Raw genomic sequence first — 18228 nt, 5'->3', positions numbered from 1 at the left:
AGTTTTAAAACACAACTAACTGGGTTTCTTCCGAGGGCCCCGTCCATCTGCTTTGTCGCTCGTCCTCCACTAGGGCTTCCGTTTGTTTTGACTACATGATGTAGCCTGTGTTAGTTGATTCACACAAATCCCGGTCTGGCGTCGCGACCAATCGCGCTGAGCCGGTGACGCTTTGGAGGGACGTCCATCCGTGAGCCTGCATTCATAAACGGATGTGATAAGTGTTGAATGTACTGTACAGAGACGAAACTTGGACCATGGCGGAAGAAGACGATACGAAAATCCGGATTTTGCAGAGCCTCAGAGGAAAGATATGTAAGTGCGACACGCTGCGAGTTTGATGTGTGTGTGGACGAGTGTGTTTAGATGGCTTTGAGAGAGAAAGAAAAGGATAGGCACGGGGGAAAGAGGGGCGCGGTAGGAGCAACACACACACACACACACACACACGCACGCACACTCTCAGAGATTCTGGATGGGGCTCTGAGAATCCAGCGCTGTTTGCCACATTTTACGCACAGTTTGTATAGGTAACTTAGCGGTATTTTATGTTTAAATAATGTTTACATCTTCCGTTACAGATATAGCTAAATAGAAATGCCCATTATCTGTGAGTTAGCCGTGGTGCTAACATGCTCCATAGCCTGGTTCCCCCTCACAACCGCCGTTTTTATTCACTATAATGTTAGTACCGAAGTTAAATCTTGTTCTTTATCTACCCGTTTTAACTAAACCCGTCTTTATGTCACCGGACTTGGCGGTTGTTTGATTCATTCTTACCCGGATTGAGGTTGTGAAATAGACGGTGGAATCTTCGCCGAAATTTGACAAATTCTGAGCTGGACGGAAGTTGTTGCATCGCTTTAAATACGCGAACACTGACATAGACAATTATAGTAATTTGCAATTTTCTTCAAAACCATTTGTAAACGCGTACAGTATATTATAAACTGTAGCTCAATAGCCGTGAAGTGATTTCAAATGAAATAATACACAGTACGCACTTCATATATTTTCCACACATATTACAGTTAGTACAATAAAACTGTGGTAACTTGGTATTAGCTACTGTCATCTAAAAAAGAAAAGAAAATGACAGAAAGCTTTTTACACTCTTTGCAGAAATCAGTCACATATTAATTTATTTTGACTTTACAATTGTATCTATAGTTAGATTAACTGATATAGGCTGTTTGTTAGGGTAGGCTATTTGTTGTATTTACACTGTAAGAAGTGGATAAGATCCTTAGAAATGACACTCTTTTGTATAATCCAATTTATCCCTGTTGATTTAATGATAGTGACATGATACCATGGTAATGTTATTTTTGGAGTTCTGCCATGGTAATAACATAGGCTATTATTCTTTGAAAGGACAATTTAAATTCAAATGTTCATGAGTATCATCATCATGATCACTACGGTATATGTCGGAGTACAGTGTAAAAATGGTTTTGTCATTGTCAAGTAATAACTTTTGAATTACATCTAATAATATTTAAATTAACTGATTGAAAATTCAACTGCATGTTTTTAAAGCGTACTGTTATATTACCCGTTGATACCATTATTGTAAAATGGTATTTTTGGGCAAGTATAATGGTTATAACATTTGAATTATATTTAAAAACATTTAAATGAACTGATTGGAAAATTGGAAAGCCAACAGCATATTTTTAAAGTGTTGGCTACCTACTTACCTTATGATACATTTGTTGTAAAATGGTACTTTTGGCACATGGCACTTTTTTGTAAGGGATAGTACAGCTGTCACTGTCGGCAAGTGAAAGATCGCCGTGTCTGAAATAAAATGGTCCCTGAGATTTTGACATGTCAGGTGTGTTTTGAATAGACTGAGCTGATTTAAATTTAAGTTCATCTTAAAGAGAGATTTTCTTTATGCTGTCAGAATGATTGGTGCTTATGTTTTTACTGTCTCCCACCCCTCACCCACCAAAAAAAAGAAAAGAAAAATTGAACTGAAACCTTCTGTGTTGCAAGTGACTTCGTGGTAAATCATCGCTCACTGGAAGCCTCATATCCAAATGATATTGCATAATTCATGTGAAGTATAGAGTATAAAAAGAAAAACGTACAATATAATGTAATAAAAAAAGATGTCCTGTGGTATGAGTTGAACATTTTATTTTTAACAAACTTCTGTTAAAAAGTTTTATTTCCATTTATACCCCAGATATAAGTTGTTTAGTACCTTAAATAGTAGTCTTAATAGATCTTTCAGCATTATGTCTTTCAGCGATGTCTTTCACACAATCATACGCATTCACACACCGTTTTAAAAATGGCCATTAAGGTCTATACATATGTATATACATATGTATAGCCCTTTTTAAAACGGTGTGTGGATGCGTATGATTGTGTGAAAGACATCGCTTTTATCTTTCCACCTGGATGAGGGTAGGCTTTTCTGATTACAGTAACCACCCAGTAACCTGCGTTTGCCACTATACTGAAACAGCTGTCTACAATGGGGGTGTTTTTAGTAGTTGGGACTTTTAGGGCATTTGGGAGACTTGAAAGTCCCAAACTCTGGTCAATTCCGATAATGTGTTGAGTAAAGTGATAAAAATGATAATAGCAGTATTAGTGATGTGGATGTAGTTTCCAATTTCAGACAGTAGTCAACATTTGAAGTGGATTAAAACCATTCATCAAAGTTATACATGAATTTTGTACAATACCCGTTCTTGTCTTAGGACAACTTTGATTAACTTTTTTGATCCACTTCAAATGTTGACTACTGTATGTAAAATCATACAATTTTGTTTTATATGATCTGACAAAAAAATTAGAAAAATAGTTGTCATGTTTAGTGCATTAAAGTTACAGATATACCTTCAAAAATAATTGGGAAAGTCCTTAGGGAAATTACAGAATACTGATAAATAATTTCTCTCTTGTTCATAAATACTTTGGAAAGAAATGAGGTACTGTTTATTTGTATATTATCTAATCTGAATTTCCTATCATTTAAAACCTGACATGCTTTAAAAAAATATATATATTTAGGATAATCCTCTGGTTGCTTAAAAATGCCAGAGCCTTCCGAAGAACTGTTTTTTAAATTACACACAACTGAAGTCTTCGGTCAAACCACTTCCCACTCATAGTTTTATTTGCTCTGACTGAAAAGATGAGGTTCAGGATAAATCAGGGAGATACCGACTGAATGACACACTGTAAAACCATCACATGTCCCGTGTGCTATCAAATCAAATCGTCCAGAACACACGTGACCCTGAACAATTGATCAGTTTCTAACTGTTTTAGTTGTGCTGTTATTCTGTGTGTCCTATATTAACACACTGGGCTAAATATATGGTGTGGTTTGCTCCACTCCTATTTTTATGAAAGGATAAGGGCATTCATTTGTCGTCTAGTGTTTTGTAGTTGGTTGACAACAACTGTTATGTCTTTGTCTAATAATGGCTACTGCCCATTGGTCCGTGAGGTGAATGAGTGCAGCTCAATGGCTTTTTCATTCACAAAAGCACACCACTGTTTCAGAATGACTGTTATGAGTTTTTTGTACGTAGTCCACGGTGTGCTGTGCGTCACACTGCAGTGATGGCTTTGTCCACGTAAGTGTCCTAATCGGGAGGTATGTCAACACCAAGCATAACCAAAAAATTGGGTTATGGCCTTGACAAACAAAAATAAACATTAGCATTTCTTCTTATTATTTTATTCAATTCCTGCAATAATATTAATCTGCTAAAGTAACTGAAGTCCCTTAGCTTAACAGAAAGTCAGGTATTAATTCAGATTTAAGCCACAATATGCCCGTGGACATGGTCAAAATATATTACTAACAAATATACCAAGACCAAGTGTGTTAAGTTCAGGTTCCACAGAGAAATTAGCATATAAAGATTTGAATAGCTTCCCTGAAAAGTCATACTTGATTTAAACAGTAAGAAAAAGAAAATCCTTAGAAAAACAGATAATGTCCTGAAGAAAATTACCAGTACCTCTTCTGTTAAGTTTACGTTTTTTACTTCAACTCTAAAATACAACATAATGCAGTTCGTCATTTGCAATACAGGTAAAACACGTGAAAAATCAATACAGATAATTCCTTCATATTAACAGTACATTGGGCCCTATTTTTAGGGATTGTTCTTATATTAAGAGTGAAATCTAGAGAACTCCGCTATTTTAACCAGTGTAACGGCCCGTGTCACTGCGTCGCCTGTCAATGACGTCATATCCGCGTTATCCTAGATTTCCGTAGAAACCATGGAAACACCAAAGACTATTATGTGTTTTATTAGACAGATGAGCAACTGTTTGGATACTCTTATCGACAGAAAACGAATCATTGTTATATAGTTCAACACAGTCTTGCTGTTTGAATCTTGGTTTCTTGATTTACCGTGAGTGTTTATACCATGCCTCAGAGGCAACACTATTTTGTCATGTGGCTAACATAGCAAAATCATAAAGTGCTTTATTTCTCTGCCATTCAATAGGCTATATTTTAAAATTATTTGCATGCCATTTAGCAACATAAGTCATCCAGCTTTTGTTAATATATTATAATATCGATCTAGGTTACTGCAGTGTGCAACAAGTATCTCATACCAGCCACTGAGTGAACGCAGAGCAACGCTTTAACATAAATTTCAACACACTCGAACGTATTTTTAGTATGATGGTTTGGACCAAATAAACAGCGCTTTGTTACCCCACAATTTTAATGTCATGACACTAAAGACACTAATACCACTCAGAACACCTTAGCAACAGGCTAAAATACTCACAACATCTTAGAAATGTGCTAAAATCATCCAACATACCTTACAAACATGCTAAAACAACTAAAAAAAAAAACCTTAGCAACTCAATAAAATTCCCAGAATGCATGAGAAACATGCTAAAACCTCTTCAGAAACCTTAGCAATATTTTTTCAAATCCTCTCAAAATACCTTAGCATTTGTAAACTTTTTTTGTGATGTTGAGCCATGAATCTTTTCAATGTAAAGTGTAACTGGTATCCTCATGGACTAAAAGACTTTTTTTGCTCACTCTGATGTTATCTTTTTCTTTTCTTTCCCCCTCTTTCTGCACACAAACGGCCACATTTACATGTGGTCACCAGCACCGGCTATCGACAGGTGTGCGTGCACATATACAAACAGCAGGAGGAAATGTTTTCATGTTGTGATGTGTTGGAGAACTGTGAAGCATTCAGTAGTAAACTAATAACAAAGAGGAACTGAACTAAGGGCTGGCTCTATGAGGACCATCTTACAACACACTCTTGCGACTTTATACTGGCCACATTGTTCCTGTGTCAACCAATTCCGATGCTCTTATTAGACATTTCAGTACTTGGTAGACAAACCTGATAGGCTATAATATTTAAACCACCATACGGCCTTTTGTTTTCTAGTAGTGGTTATGTTTTTTCCTTCTTTGTTATCCTGCATTCATGAAATGATTCTTGAAAAAGTTGTCTTGCTCTTTTAGAGGAAATAGACTAGAAATATTGCTGACTCATCTTGTACTCATGGGTGTGTCCAAATTTTACTCCAATAAAGAGGCTGATACTCTCTAGCAAAAGCATATAGCAAATCGTCATGATTTTGTGGGCTATGATATGATATGAAAGCTCTTTGATATGTCTCGCCCCAAAAGTCTTGTTTCAACTGTGCTCGTCGAGTGGTTTCATGGGGTCTTTAAACGTAGCAAACAAGCTGAGGTTGGTGTTTAAAACTTGTGGCTCACACTCATTGACTCATAACCTTCTGACCGCTTACTTCATTCACTCTCAAACCTCATCCTTTTCTTGCGCCTTCATACTTCTTTCACAATAACTATTTTTTGTTACAAATAGTTTTGAGCAACACATAAAAAACTATCCATAGAATCATACCAGTAAGCAGAAGTATTACTTTCACACTTTACACAAACACACACACCCACACACACATATGTAAATAGCATAAACATAAACACAATTTCACCGGCCACTTTATTAGGTACACCTGTTCAACTGCTTGTTAACGCAAACATCTAATCAGCCAATCACATGGCAGCAACTCAATGCATTTAGGCATGTAGACATGGTCAAGAGGATCTGCTGAAGTTCAAACTGAGCACCAGAATGGGGAAGAAACATGATTTAAGTAACTTTGAACATGGCATGGTTGTTGGTGCCAGACGGGCTGAGCTGAGTATTTCAGAAACTGCTGATCTATTGGGATTTTCACGCACAACCATCTCTAGGGTTTACAGAGAACGGTCTGAAAAAGAGAAATATCCAGTGAGTTGCAGTTCTGTGGGTGAAAATGCCTTGTTGATGCCAGAGGTCAGAGGAGAATGGCCAGACTGGTTTGAGCTCATAGAAAGCCAACAGTAACTCAAACATCCAACCGAGGTCTGCAGAAGAACATAATCTGAACGCACAACACGTTGAACCTTGAAGCAGAAGAGCTACAGCAGCAGAACACACACCGGTGTCTCATACTTTCAGATGTCACAGGGGTTGAGGGAAGGGCACTAGGGTTATGTTTAAAACACTCGTAGTATTTTGTATGTATACTGTGCAGAGAATGTCAGTTTTTTTCAATGCATGAGCAACCATCCATAATGTCCAGCTAGGGCTGGGCGATATATCGCATGACATTGTTATGCGCATCTCGTCAGTAAAGCCGGTTCCTTGATTAGTAGTAAATCGCCATCACCTGCTTTCAGATGGAGCGGCATTCACTACACAGAGCCGTGGTTCACTGACAAGCTGAGCCATATCGCATTAATTATCGCAGGCGATACGTCCGTGATAATTAATGCGATATGGCTCAGCTTGTCAGTGAACCACGGCTCTGTGTAGTAATGCCGTGATCCAGGCAACCTGTAACCCGTGTTTTTCCAACTCGTAACTGGGAGTACATCGATCTAGTACGAGTTCACAGGTGGGAAGTTACGGGTTTTAGTGCCGTTCCAGTGCACTTTCACGGGTATAAGGTTGGGAAAACACGGGTTACAGGTTGCCTGGAACGCGGCATAAGTGCTGCTCCATCTGAAAGCAGGTGATGGCGATTTACTACTAATCAAGGAACCGGCTTTACTGACGAGATGCGCATAACAATGTCATGCGATATATCGTCCAGCTACATTTGTGTAACACAATGCATGTATTAGTATCCCACAATGCATTGCACTCAACTTGACCTTCCATTCCTAGTGTAAGCGATAGTGTTAGTGATTTGTGTTGATTTTATTCTATTTTGCGAGAAGTAAGAGACTGACAGAGTAACACGACACATGAAACTAGCGCAGCTATACTGGCTTTATGTCTATTGGAAATCGGTTACTCTGGGGAAAAAGGTCAGTTATATTGAATATCAGCCATTTTTTCAAATATTTGACCGCTGAATGTCAAAATTGACTAATCCGAAACAAGTATTCGAGCTGTGTAACAACCAATTTATTTCTGAGATGGCTAATACTGGGCACCTAATGTTTATAGTTAAATAACGCATGCTCCTAAAAATTAGTCAGTATGCTGTCAAACTGTAGGCTAGCACTCAGTTCTAAAGTTAGCTTTTCTGCCTTTTCAGTATTTTCCAAGGTACTTTTTTCCAAGGACATTGCAAAGTTAAATTATGAGCCTGGCTAAATTGGCGTCAAAAACGAACCAACTCTGTGTTTCCCCTTCCGGCCTATCCAGCGGGTCTATGTTGAGTTCTCTGAAAGCAGTTGGGGATGGTGTCACAGCGGGTCTCTGGGGCTGGCTGTGAGTGATTCAGGGCAGGAGGGCTTAGCTCAGAGCTCAAGAGTCGCTTAAGTTTTTACAGTCAGTGGCACTGGGATTAGACATTAATAGTTCTTTAAAGAGCTGAAGCAGATTGACGCCGTCACCTCACACAACCTTAGCAGTGTGCAGTGCTTACACCGCTAACACTAAACGGTCTCTGCTTTTACCACTAAACCCAGTTTAATGAAGTGATGCAATCCTCTTCAAGAGTGAATGTGATATTAACGAATTGTTGCAATGTCACTCACAGGACCGTTTACTAAAAATATTAATGAATATAGATTATTTCTGTCAGTTTCCATCAGAGTATTTCTGCCTAAAATGAACCCTAATTTATACTATCAAGTTGTTGTGAATAAAGGCTCAGTAATATCAAATTCTGATTAAGTAATAATGTGGTGTTTTTCTTTTTTGTTGTTGTTGTTGTTGTTGGTTAAATCAGCAGTTTAGCTTTTCTTGTAGGCCTGCGTTCTGTGGCCATTTGTATTGTGGTTTTATTTTTTGTTTAGTTTTTTCTTGTTTGGTGTTTATTTGTCTAGTCTTCTTTTGTTTTTGTATAATAACAAAAACTCGGATACAATTGTGACAATAGTGAAAATGGATGGTTCTGTTTGTTGTTGTTGTTGTTGTTTAGGTTTTTATTTTTTGTATCCAAAAGTACTCCAAAACTGATGGTTACGTTTTGGTTTGTTTGTTTGTTTGTTTTGTGTGTGTGTGTGTGTGTGTGTGTTTGTGGTCTTGTCTTGTCTTGTTTTGCTTTGTACACAGTTGTAACAATAGCAAAACCGATGCTTTTGTGTAGATAAAATGCAAATGCAATCAGTAAATGTTTTCCCCTTTTTTTCTACATTGATTTTGAAGTGCAATTCTGATCAATTGAAATACCATCAATTATGTTGGTATTATTCTGATCAAATAAAATGTAATAGAATATGACACTCTTATTTTCATCTGAAAGAAATCTCAAGATTAGACAAATCCTGCAAGAGCCTAAGGATGTGTTGAACATTAATGATGGGTGTGGAGTGGACAGTAAATGATGACCATCCAATTCTGCGAAAAAATTCAGTTCTCCATTATTTAGCTGGTGTGAATTTATTTTTATTTTTATTTTTTTTATTTTTTTATCGGCCCAAATTATTTCACAGATGAGTATGAGTATGGTTGCATTTTTTACATCATTTTTGTGCGTGTTTATTTATGTCTGTGAATGTGTGCGAGTGCACAGCATGTAGGGAACTCCAGAGTTTAGTGTCTGCATGTGTGTAAAGCGCCTGTGTATCTTGTTTGTTCAGGCCTCACGGTTGTGGTTTGTGTTCACTTCCGTTGCTAAGCATACAGTGTGCTACACATGTTGGCTTCTCTTCATCACACCTGTGTGTATGTGTATGTGTGTGAGAAGAGAGGGTTAACTCTAGGGCATTGGCTGCTATCACGGCTCCCTGCGGCAGTGTGCTGTCGGGAGTTTAGTTTCCTCTGAGTCTTTATCTGTGTCGACTGTGAGCATCATTATGAGCCGCTCTGGGTTGTATTTGCTGTTGTTTTCTGAATGGTTCCGGGGGAAGAGGTGTGTGTGTGTGTGTGTGTGTGTGTGTGTGTGTGTGTGTGTGTGTGTGTGTGTGTGTGTGCGTGCGTGTGCCGGAAACCGAGACTGTGTAATAGCTAAAGGTGTATGTTGCAGACTTCGTGCATTCAGTCTCTGCTCCCTAATGAGAATATATGCATCTCTTGTAGGGTGAATTTTAAAGGGTCATCAACACATTATGAAGTCATATTTCAGCCCAAAAGAAGAAATTGTATTTTGCATGCTGACAAAGGTTATTTTTAAGACTTAAGACTTTCTTGACACTCTACATTGCCCACTGTATTCTCTTTTCGCAACAAAAAAAGAACTCATTATCACTGTTTCATTAATGATAATCATCCTTTTTTGACAGTATATCAGCATAAATAACAGTGAAAACATTTTATATATATATATATATATATATATTAGTAATTTTTATATATTAGTTTTTTTTTTGTTGTGTATTTTTTTTTAAACGTGCTGAACATTTTATTTTGCATTATGGTAATGAGAATATTATTTTGTTTTTGTATTACAGAAATGAGAATTTGAGAGGAAATTGTTGTTTTTTGATTATTTGATAATAATTTTACACTTCATAAAATAAGCTGTATTATCTTTATGCAAAATACAATTCTTAGTTTTTTGGGGTTTTTTTGCAATGAAATATGACATGCACACCTTCTTAGAACATAAGGTTTGAATAAGAACTGCTGAATCGCATTTTATGAATGGCTTCATATAAAAAAAAAAAAAAGAGCTAGCCTATATTTTGTGGTGATTTTAGAAGAGACTTAAAACTGAAAGCTGCGAACCACAATAAAGAATCCAGAGTATCTGAAAATATAAATTTGAGATAAAGTTATAAGGTTCTTTTCGTGTTTATTAATTGTTCTTGCTTTCTCTAGCTGGTCATCCTGGTTTGATGTGGTCTGGATCAGTTATGGCCACGTCGTCCCTCTGACACTAATATGTGTGGTTGTGTATGTGTGTGTTTTTGAATTTGATCTTTTGAATCAGCGCTCTCCTGGAAGCCCCAGTGCATGCTGGGAGGAAGTTAATGCTTCTCGTCTGTAACCACATCTTAGATGAGCTCCATGTATAGCGGCCACATCCGCCTCAAGCCTCTGCACCACCACAGCGCTCCTGCCAGTGTGTGCGTGCGATAGTGTGTATTAGTGGCCGTACATCGCCGACCCTACAACTGACAAACCTCTATATTCAAACGCAATGTTTAGATGTACCAAAAATAATTTTATGTTATTTTCTAATGATCTAACGCAGAATGTTGAATTGGAAAACTGTGTCCGTAGCTCAGACAAGTGCCTCCTTACACACATATTATTCTCCTCTCGGCAGGTGAAGCAAAGAATCTGGGTCCGAGCTCAGGTCCGAACCGTCTCCGTGACCTCTGCACCTTCTGTACAATCAGTTTGGACCAGGAGGAAGTATACCGCACAAAAGTCTACGAGAAGAGTGTAAGGTGAGATGGTGAACACGCATAAGCACAGAAATATCACATGCAAACTACGTGCTGATGTTGATGATATTTATCTTAAAAGAACAGCACTTCTCATATATGTGGTTTTCATACTGCTTCTCAAAAATGCGGGTCTACATTTTTTCTTTTTTCTTTCTTACTCTGTTATGTCAGTTATGTACACCCGTAATTTGATCAAAAGCGGAAAGACTGCGCTTTTATGTCGTTGTTATATTTTATCCATCATAGTAGTTGCTCAATATACCATATATTACAAAAAAGTACTAGATTTAAAGAAAAAGAAAATGTGAACAGGTTTTAACTGCCCAAACCTTGCCGCTAGAATGCTATGCTGTAAAACTTGGTAACCCACAATTGTTACCCTCATTTTTACCTGATCTAACACTTAAAGGAATGGTTCACACAAACATTTAAATTCTGTCACCATTTACTCATCCTCATGCTGTTCCAAACTCATAAGATTTTGGTTAATCTTTGAAACACAAATGAAGATATTTTTAATGAAACCTGAGAGGTTTCCATCCCCCCATTGAAAGTCTAGGTAACCAAAACTTAGAAGATTCAAAAGGGTCATAAAGGCATTGTAAAATGAATCCACATGAATCACGCACTTTAATCCAAGTGATGTGAAGAGATAAAATCACTTTAAGTTGAGTTTTGCTGGTGTTTGGTGATTTAACTAATATTTTTGATTTCAATTCATTTAGATTAGCTAGCACATGATCATTTTTATGTTAAATTATGCAGATGTTAAAGGGATAATATTAATTCACCCCAAAAATGAAAATTCTGTCATCATTTACTCACCCTCATGTTGCTTTCGTTTTTCTGTGGAACACAAAGGAAGATATATTGGAAAGTGTCTCACATTTTTTTTGCTCCTACAATAAAAAAGGGAGTCTGAAGTTATTTTGGACCCCATTGACTTTCATTGTATGGACATAAACAGTCAAACGTTCTTCAGAATATTTTCTTTTGTGTTCCAAAGGAGAAAGAAAGTCACACAGGTTTGGAACACCATGAGTATCCCTTTAAGGTATTCTGAGTGTTTTAGCAGGTTGTTCTGGGTGGTCAAAACAGTCCAATCCCAAGTCTCTGAGATGGTTTTCTATGCAAGATTTGAGACATGAATGGTGTGGGAAATGTGTTCTGAGCTTCAATACTTTAATTAAAATTTTGACATAACTAAAAACCTTTTTTTTTTACATTATACTCTAAGCAGACCTTCCACTCTGCACCGGATTTGCCTTGCCTGATGGTTCATCTTGATATCAGACGTACATTGTGTTTGGCGATATTACGCTGTGTACATTTTCGTTTGCAAAAGCGTCTAGTCATTGAAAGAGGCACATTTTCTTTCTCACACTCTTTCTGAAGGCTTTTCCTCTCGTGGTATTTCACAACTGTTTTTTTTCCTCTCTGTTCAAAGGGCTCTGTTGGCTGTGTCTAAGGAAGGGTGTCCACCTACGCGTTCCCTCACTTTTCTCTCTCACACTTGCTATCTAGCACTTGTCTTTCGTTCACACACTCGTTTGCAGTCAGCCTCTCTCAGAGCACGAAGGTCTTTCTTCACCTCTCCTAATCTTTCTTTCTCTCATCTGGCTTATTATTAAACACTTTCTGAATTTGAGGCTGTGTTCGTGTGTGCCGTGTCGCCACGTTTTCAGTATTTCGAGTCGAGTGCTTTACCTGTAGCAGTGTTGGGGAGGTCAGAATCTGTTCGTGTGTGAATGTATGTGGGAGCGCATGCGCTCTTGAGTGCGTGGGCTATGAGTGTGTAATTTGTGTGTGTGTAAGAGAGCTGGAGTGTGTGTGGGTGGATGAGCATTCTCCTCTCAAGTCTCAGCAGAGGTATTTAACTGTTGCAGTCACACAGCAAGAAGTAATTATTTTGCATATTAAACCTTTTGGACATTTCTTTTACTCTTTAATATGAAATACAGATATTTACATCTGACACTGGCCCCAAAAAGTATTTGAGCAGACACTTGAGCAGAATAACCACATTTTGTAGTAACGTGATCTACTATCATTGAACTTGAACAACCACAAAGTGTCACAGTTCTTTTTATTTTAATTATATCTATTATAATTGATAGTTCATTTATTTAATAATTTATCTGTTTATATAGGTTTGTTTTATAATATAAATATAAATACTTTATGTAATGCAATGAAACTCATACATTTCTAATGTTGTCTTAAGTGGTGTCACAAACTGTGTCAATGACATATAATAGGGCCCTATGAAATGCATCTTATTTTTCTTTCCAAACTCTATTTTTTCCATTTTAATGTTTCTACATTTTTATTTTTTTCTGGAATCCATTTTAATGGTTAATTTTGATCAATTAGATTGTTAAAATTTTATTTATGAAACATACAATTTAACAACAATTTATTAAAAGTTTCACACAAAAGGTTTTTTTTAGGTACCTATGGTTATTTTTTTTATTTTTTTTCCCAAATTCTTTTTAATAGTTTAATTAAATGTTAATAATCAAAAAGCATGTCTTCTCAACTGAATTCATAAAACTTTAACAACTAAATTATTTATTTATTTATTTATTTTTATTTTACAATAATTGGGCCATATGAAATGTTAGATTTGTGTGGGTGTTGTGTCTTTTAACTTAAAGCATTAACAATTTAATTAATCTTTTAAAATGTAATCAAATGAAAAGCAAACCATTTTAAAGTCCTCCAATTCTGAAATATTTTTCTTTTCTGATAACATAATCATGGCCATGTGATTATTACACATAACTTTAGATAAGATAAAAAAAAAATTGTCATTTTTCATACAAAATGTAATAGCTTCCTCTCTCCAGTGTTTGTTGCAGTTTTGTGTCACTGGTGTGGTTGTGATTAACGGTCTCTGTCCTTTGCTTTAGTCCGTTCTACAGCGAGGACTTCTACTTCGAAATCCCGCGCCCATTCCAATGCCTGTCCTTCTACGTGTACGCCAAGACCATGTTCCAAATAAGGGATCTACCTGTAGGTCAGTATCTTTCGCCCTTGTTTTGTCTCATGTACAAGACTAATACACAGTGTACATGTCAACTAAAGATTGCGTATGTGTTTGTAGGTAAAGTAGCCATCAGGAAGGAAGATCTGTATAAGTACTGCGGGAAAGAGAACTGGTTTCACTTACAACCCGTGGATCCAAACTCAGAAGTTCAGGTGAGTGAACATTTAGATGGCATTGAAGCTATTCAGCACACAAACACACCCAACAGAGCAACACATGAATACACCGCCTTACTTCCCTTCTGTGGTTAGTCTCCAACCGTGGTTTTGGACCAATCGGGTGAGTTTATGATTACTCATTGCCTCGCTATACCCAATGAGATCAGTGTATGATTAGTCAGCTCTTATATGTGGTCCAATGACTTGAAAGCAGATGAAGGCCTAACTCCACATCCTGTTTTTGTGTATGGTGTATGCACAGATCTGTTTTGTACACAAGTATGGTTCACTATTCAGCAGAACCGGGGACAGTGGGTGTGGATTAACTGTATCAGAAACAAAAGTGTTTACGTAAAGGAATTTGCGTTTTGTAAAAGTCTGTTTTGAAAAAGAAAAAAAGTACAATGGAGGGCAATTTCAAATAGCAGTTTGCCAACCAAGGAAATTAAACTTAGCAACCAAGATTTGCATAAGTGTTTTTTTTACATTTGTATGTGTATTGATAACATCGGTTTTAACATACTTGCAGGATATTTGCGATGATTTCTCGATGTAATTAAGTGGCATTGTGAATATTGTACAATTTTAATTGGCTTTTTATTTGTTTGTTTTTAAACGGTGTCAGTTGGCTAGTTTCTTGCAACTTGCAAGATGTTTTAGTAGCGATGCTTTAAGACTGGAATACACTACATGACTTTTGCTCAGATTTTTGCCCCGATTTGCAGTCTAGAAGAGTCGACAATAGTTGCTGAAAGTGTGCACCAGTCTGCAGATTTTGGACAGTGGGAGTTGACAGACTTTGCAGAAAATCGCGTAATGTAAGATGGGCACAGACTGATTCCATCATTCCATCAAGTTGGAGCATATTAAAACACGTTTGATATTTTGAGCTGATTTTAGAGCACGTATCGTAATGTATGACGCGTTGCTACCGAATCCGAAGCTGTCCTCTATCTACCAGTGTTGCAAATACAACTACAATAACAATACAAAAGTAAATTAAAGGGATAGTTCACCCAAAAATGAAACTTCTGTCATTAATTACTCACCCTCATGTCGTTCCAAACCCATAAGACTTTCATTCATCTTCAGAACACAAATGAAGATCTTTTTGATGAAATCGGAGAGATTTGACCCTCCGTTGACAGCTACCACCACCACTTTGATGCTTCAAAAAGTTCATAAAGAGATCGTAAAGCTAATCCATATGAATTGAAGATCGCTTTATATGCTGAACAGATTAAATTTAGGCTTTTATTCACATGTAAACATTGATCAGCAAACATAAACAGAAGCTCAACTGAACCTGCTTGACGGGCAAGAACAAAACTCATTGGTTCTTGCAGAAGCTCAAATTACTGTATTACACACGAGAATGAACCTCCTTGGTTCTCGCACGTCAAGCGAACATGCTTGAGCTTCTGTTTACCACAACTGATGTGTGAATTGATAAATGTTTATATGTGAATAAAGCCTAAATTCAATCTGTTCAGCGTATAAAGCAATCGTGTCTCTTCAGAAAATTTGGACTAATCCGCTCAATTCGAATGGATTAGTTTTACGATCTCTTTATGAACTTTTTGAAGCGACAAACAAAGTGTCAATTGCGTAGCTGTCAGTGGAGGAACAGAAAGCTCTCAGATTTCATCAAAAAGATCTTCATTTGTGTTCTATAGTTAAAGAAAGTCTTACGGGTTTGGAACGACATGAGGGTGAGTAATTACTGACAGAATTATATCCTTTAAAACTACCCCTTTAACAGAACACGTGTAACAAATAAGCCTCAATATTTGACTCATGAGCACAGATAAAACAACTGATTGAACTCCCAATGTAATTTGTAGAGTCCATACAGACCGCGTCTACCCACCCATGAATGCATCCAAAAGCTCTAGTCAGTATAAAGAGTCGCTACAACAATTACTGCAGTCCTCTCCTGCACATCCATGTTTGTTTCATCTGTCACGCGTCTGCTAAGCAACGAGGCGCGTTCTTCTGTAACATGTTCTGTTAGTGTATGATCCCCAGTGGTTTAGTGTGCGATGCCCGGCTTTTCTCTGTAACCATTTACAAAGTCGGCAAGTGTTGCCCATTGTTTTATACATTTTATAATTTATAAGTCGTGTAGTGTATTCCATCCTTTAGCAGTAAAAAAAAAATAAGATTGATAAGATTATTTTCTCTAAATCAGTTCAAACTTAGTTTCAATTAATATTTTATTCATATTTACAATTAATAGTTTTGAAACTCTGATTCAGTCATTTTATAATTCTTTTTGGGAAGTCTGTTGTTTTTATTATATTAAAATATTTGTATAAAAATTACTCTATTACAGTGTATTGTTATATTGGTGCTTATAATAAAGGTTATTCACTTCAGTTTATCAGTTTTGCATACATTTAGTAAAACACTGTGGAACAAAATATTTAAACACAACTTGATTTCTACTGTATTGCAATTCTTGCATTATTTGTGATCTGCTGGGCAAAAATTGCAGTTTGATTGACATTTTTTACACAAAAACATGCTCATGGCTATTTTTGCACTCAAAAGAAACCAGATATCAAAATATAGAATATTGTCAAAATGCTAAAAAATATTGATAGGCTCTTGATAACCCTAGAGTTGAAGTGTTGCAGCGTTATTTTACGACAGTGGTTAAACACTGTGGTTGATGTGTCTTTAACCCTGAGGACGAGAAAAAGGTGGGTGGCAGTTACATCCGATAACGTTCAGAGCCGCCCTGAACTGGCTGAAATCACAAGAAAGACGTTCCTCCATTTCTGTTTTCAGAAAGCCCTTACGTACTCCAAAAACCTTAAACATCTTATGTACACAAAACAAGCTGTTTCTTTCCAGTCTTTCCACATACTTATAAAACTAGCGATTAACAGATATTGTGAATGTACTGTATGTTGCAAACAGATCTCTACTTTGCAGGGATAAAGGATTAGATGACACGATTCTATGAATAGATTTTTGCCTCTTTGCACTTTGGCACTTCATATTGCATAAAAAAATATTTTTCAAAAGTAGTTCTATAGTATCTGTCTGCTTTGGACATCTGTTAACGTTGAGTTATTGGTGCGTTCTCGGTGTCATTTTTCAAAGGAACTTGCACAAAATATTGCGTAGGAGTATGTGGGCGTTTTTATGTCGTTTTCTTCTCTATCTTTCTCCCTCCCTGTCCTTTCCTTCCCGCCTCTCCTATGTTTGCACTCTTTCTCATTCTGACATTATCAGCTTCAACAAATTTGGCTGGCTGGATAGGTGATTTCAACATATATCATATTATATCATAAACATGTCCATCATGATAAAAGTCCAGACACTAAATGTTTTTGAAGTTTATATTCAGCGCCATGGCCCTCAAAACACATTCTGTATTTCAAGTAAATATATAGAATATACGGTTTGTACAGTATAAAAATCATTGTCTATGGAGAGTCCCCACGAAGATAACGTGTGTGTGTGCGTTTTTATAGATGTTATATATGAGTTATGCTATAAATAGCTCTAATGAAGTGTAATTGCATCTGTGTTGGATATTGTGACAGAAGTCTTTCTACTTTGACAGGGGAAGGTTCATTTAGAGATGAAGCTGAATGAACTGATCACAGAGAATGGATCCGTCTGCCAGCAGCTTGTGGTTCAGTAAGTGATGCCTGTCAGTCAATGCATGTGTTTGTGTGTTTTTAAATGTGTTTTGAGCAGCACAACATGAATCGGCATTCACAACCCATTGTACTTCTGTAACGTTACATACTTCAATGTGAAACAGGATATCAAGAAGTCAAGGTTTGGCTAGTCGGCAGGGCCTCTTTATCCCCTGCTGGTAGAAGTCTTTACTAGTCTTTCTCCATTGATGGCCATTCAAAAGCAACCGTGTATTTTCAATTGATTTTTTTTTTTAATGTATTCTAATTTTTGTAACAGCATATACTGTAGGCTGTATCACTTATATTTCATTATATTATAGTAGATGTTTTACCAGTATCCAATATCCATATTATAGTAGTGTCTATTGTCTGCAGTGGGTTGGTGAGTTCATGAAGAAACATTCTATTCTACTTCACTATTCCTTAATCCCTTCCTATTCTAGTTTGTACTATACTGAATGATGGCTGAATGATGTTAATGTAAATTAAAAAAAGCTTAAAATTAATGAAATCTTAGAAATCAATGAA

At 36.8% G+C, this 18228-nt stretch overlaps 1 protein-coding gene across 1 annotated transcript in view; it reads left to right on the top strand.

Moving 5' to 3' along the window:
- The first annotated feature begins 120 nt into the window (after positions 1-120).
- Positions 121-18228, top strand: part of rasa2 (RAS p21 protein activator 2) — a 43371-nt gene continuing 25263 nt past the window's right edge. The window contains exons 1-5 of the mRNA XM_079874377.1: positions 121-315; positions 10711-10834; positions 13747-13853; positions 13941-14035; positions 17619-17695. Of these exons, the coding sequence (XP_079730503.1) occupies positions 258-315; positions 10711-10834; positions 13747-13853; positions 13941-14035; positions 17619-17695 (461 nt within the window). The 5' untranslated portion in view covers positions 121-257. The remainder of the gene's footprint in view (positions 316-10710; positions 10835-13746; positions 13854-13940; positions 14036-17618; positions 17696-18228) is intronic.

Source organism: Squalius cephalus (genome assembly GCF_949319135.1).
Source record: "Squalius cephalus genome assembly, chromosome: 6".
In the NCBI taxonomy this organism is placed as follows: domain Eukaryota; kingdom Metazoa; phylum Chordata; class Actinopteri; order Cypriniformes; family Leuciscidae; genus Squalius; species Squalius cephalus.
This window is presented reverse-complemented; position numbering and strand designations above follow the sequence as displayed.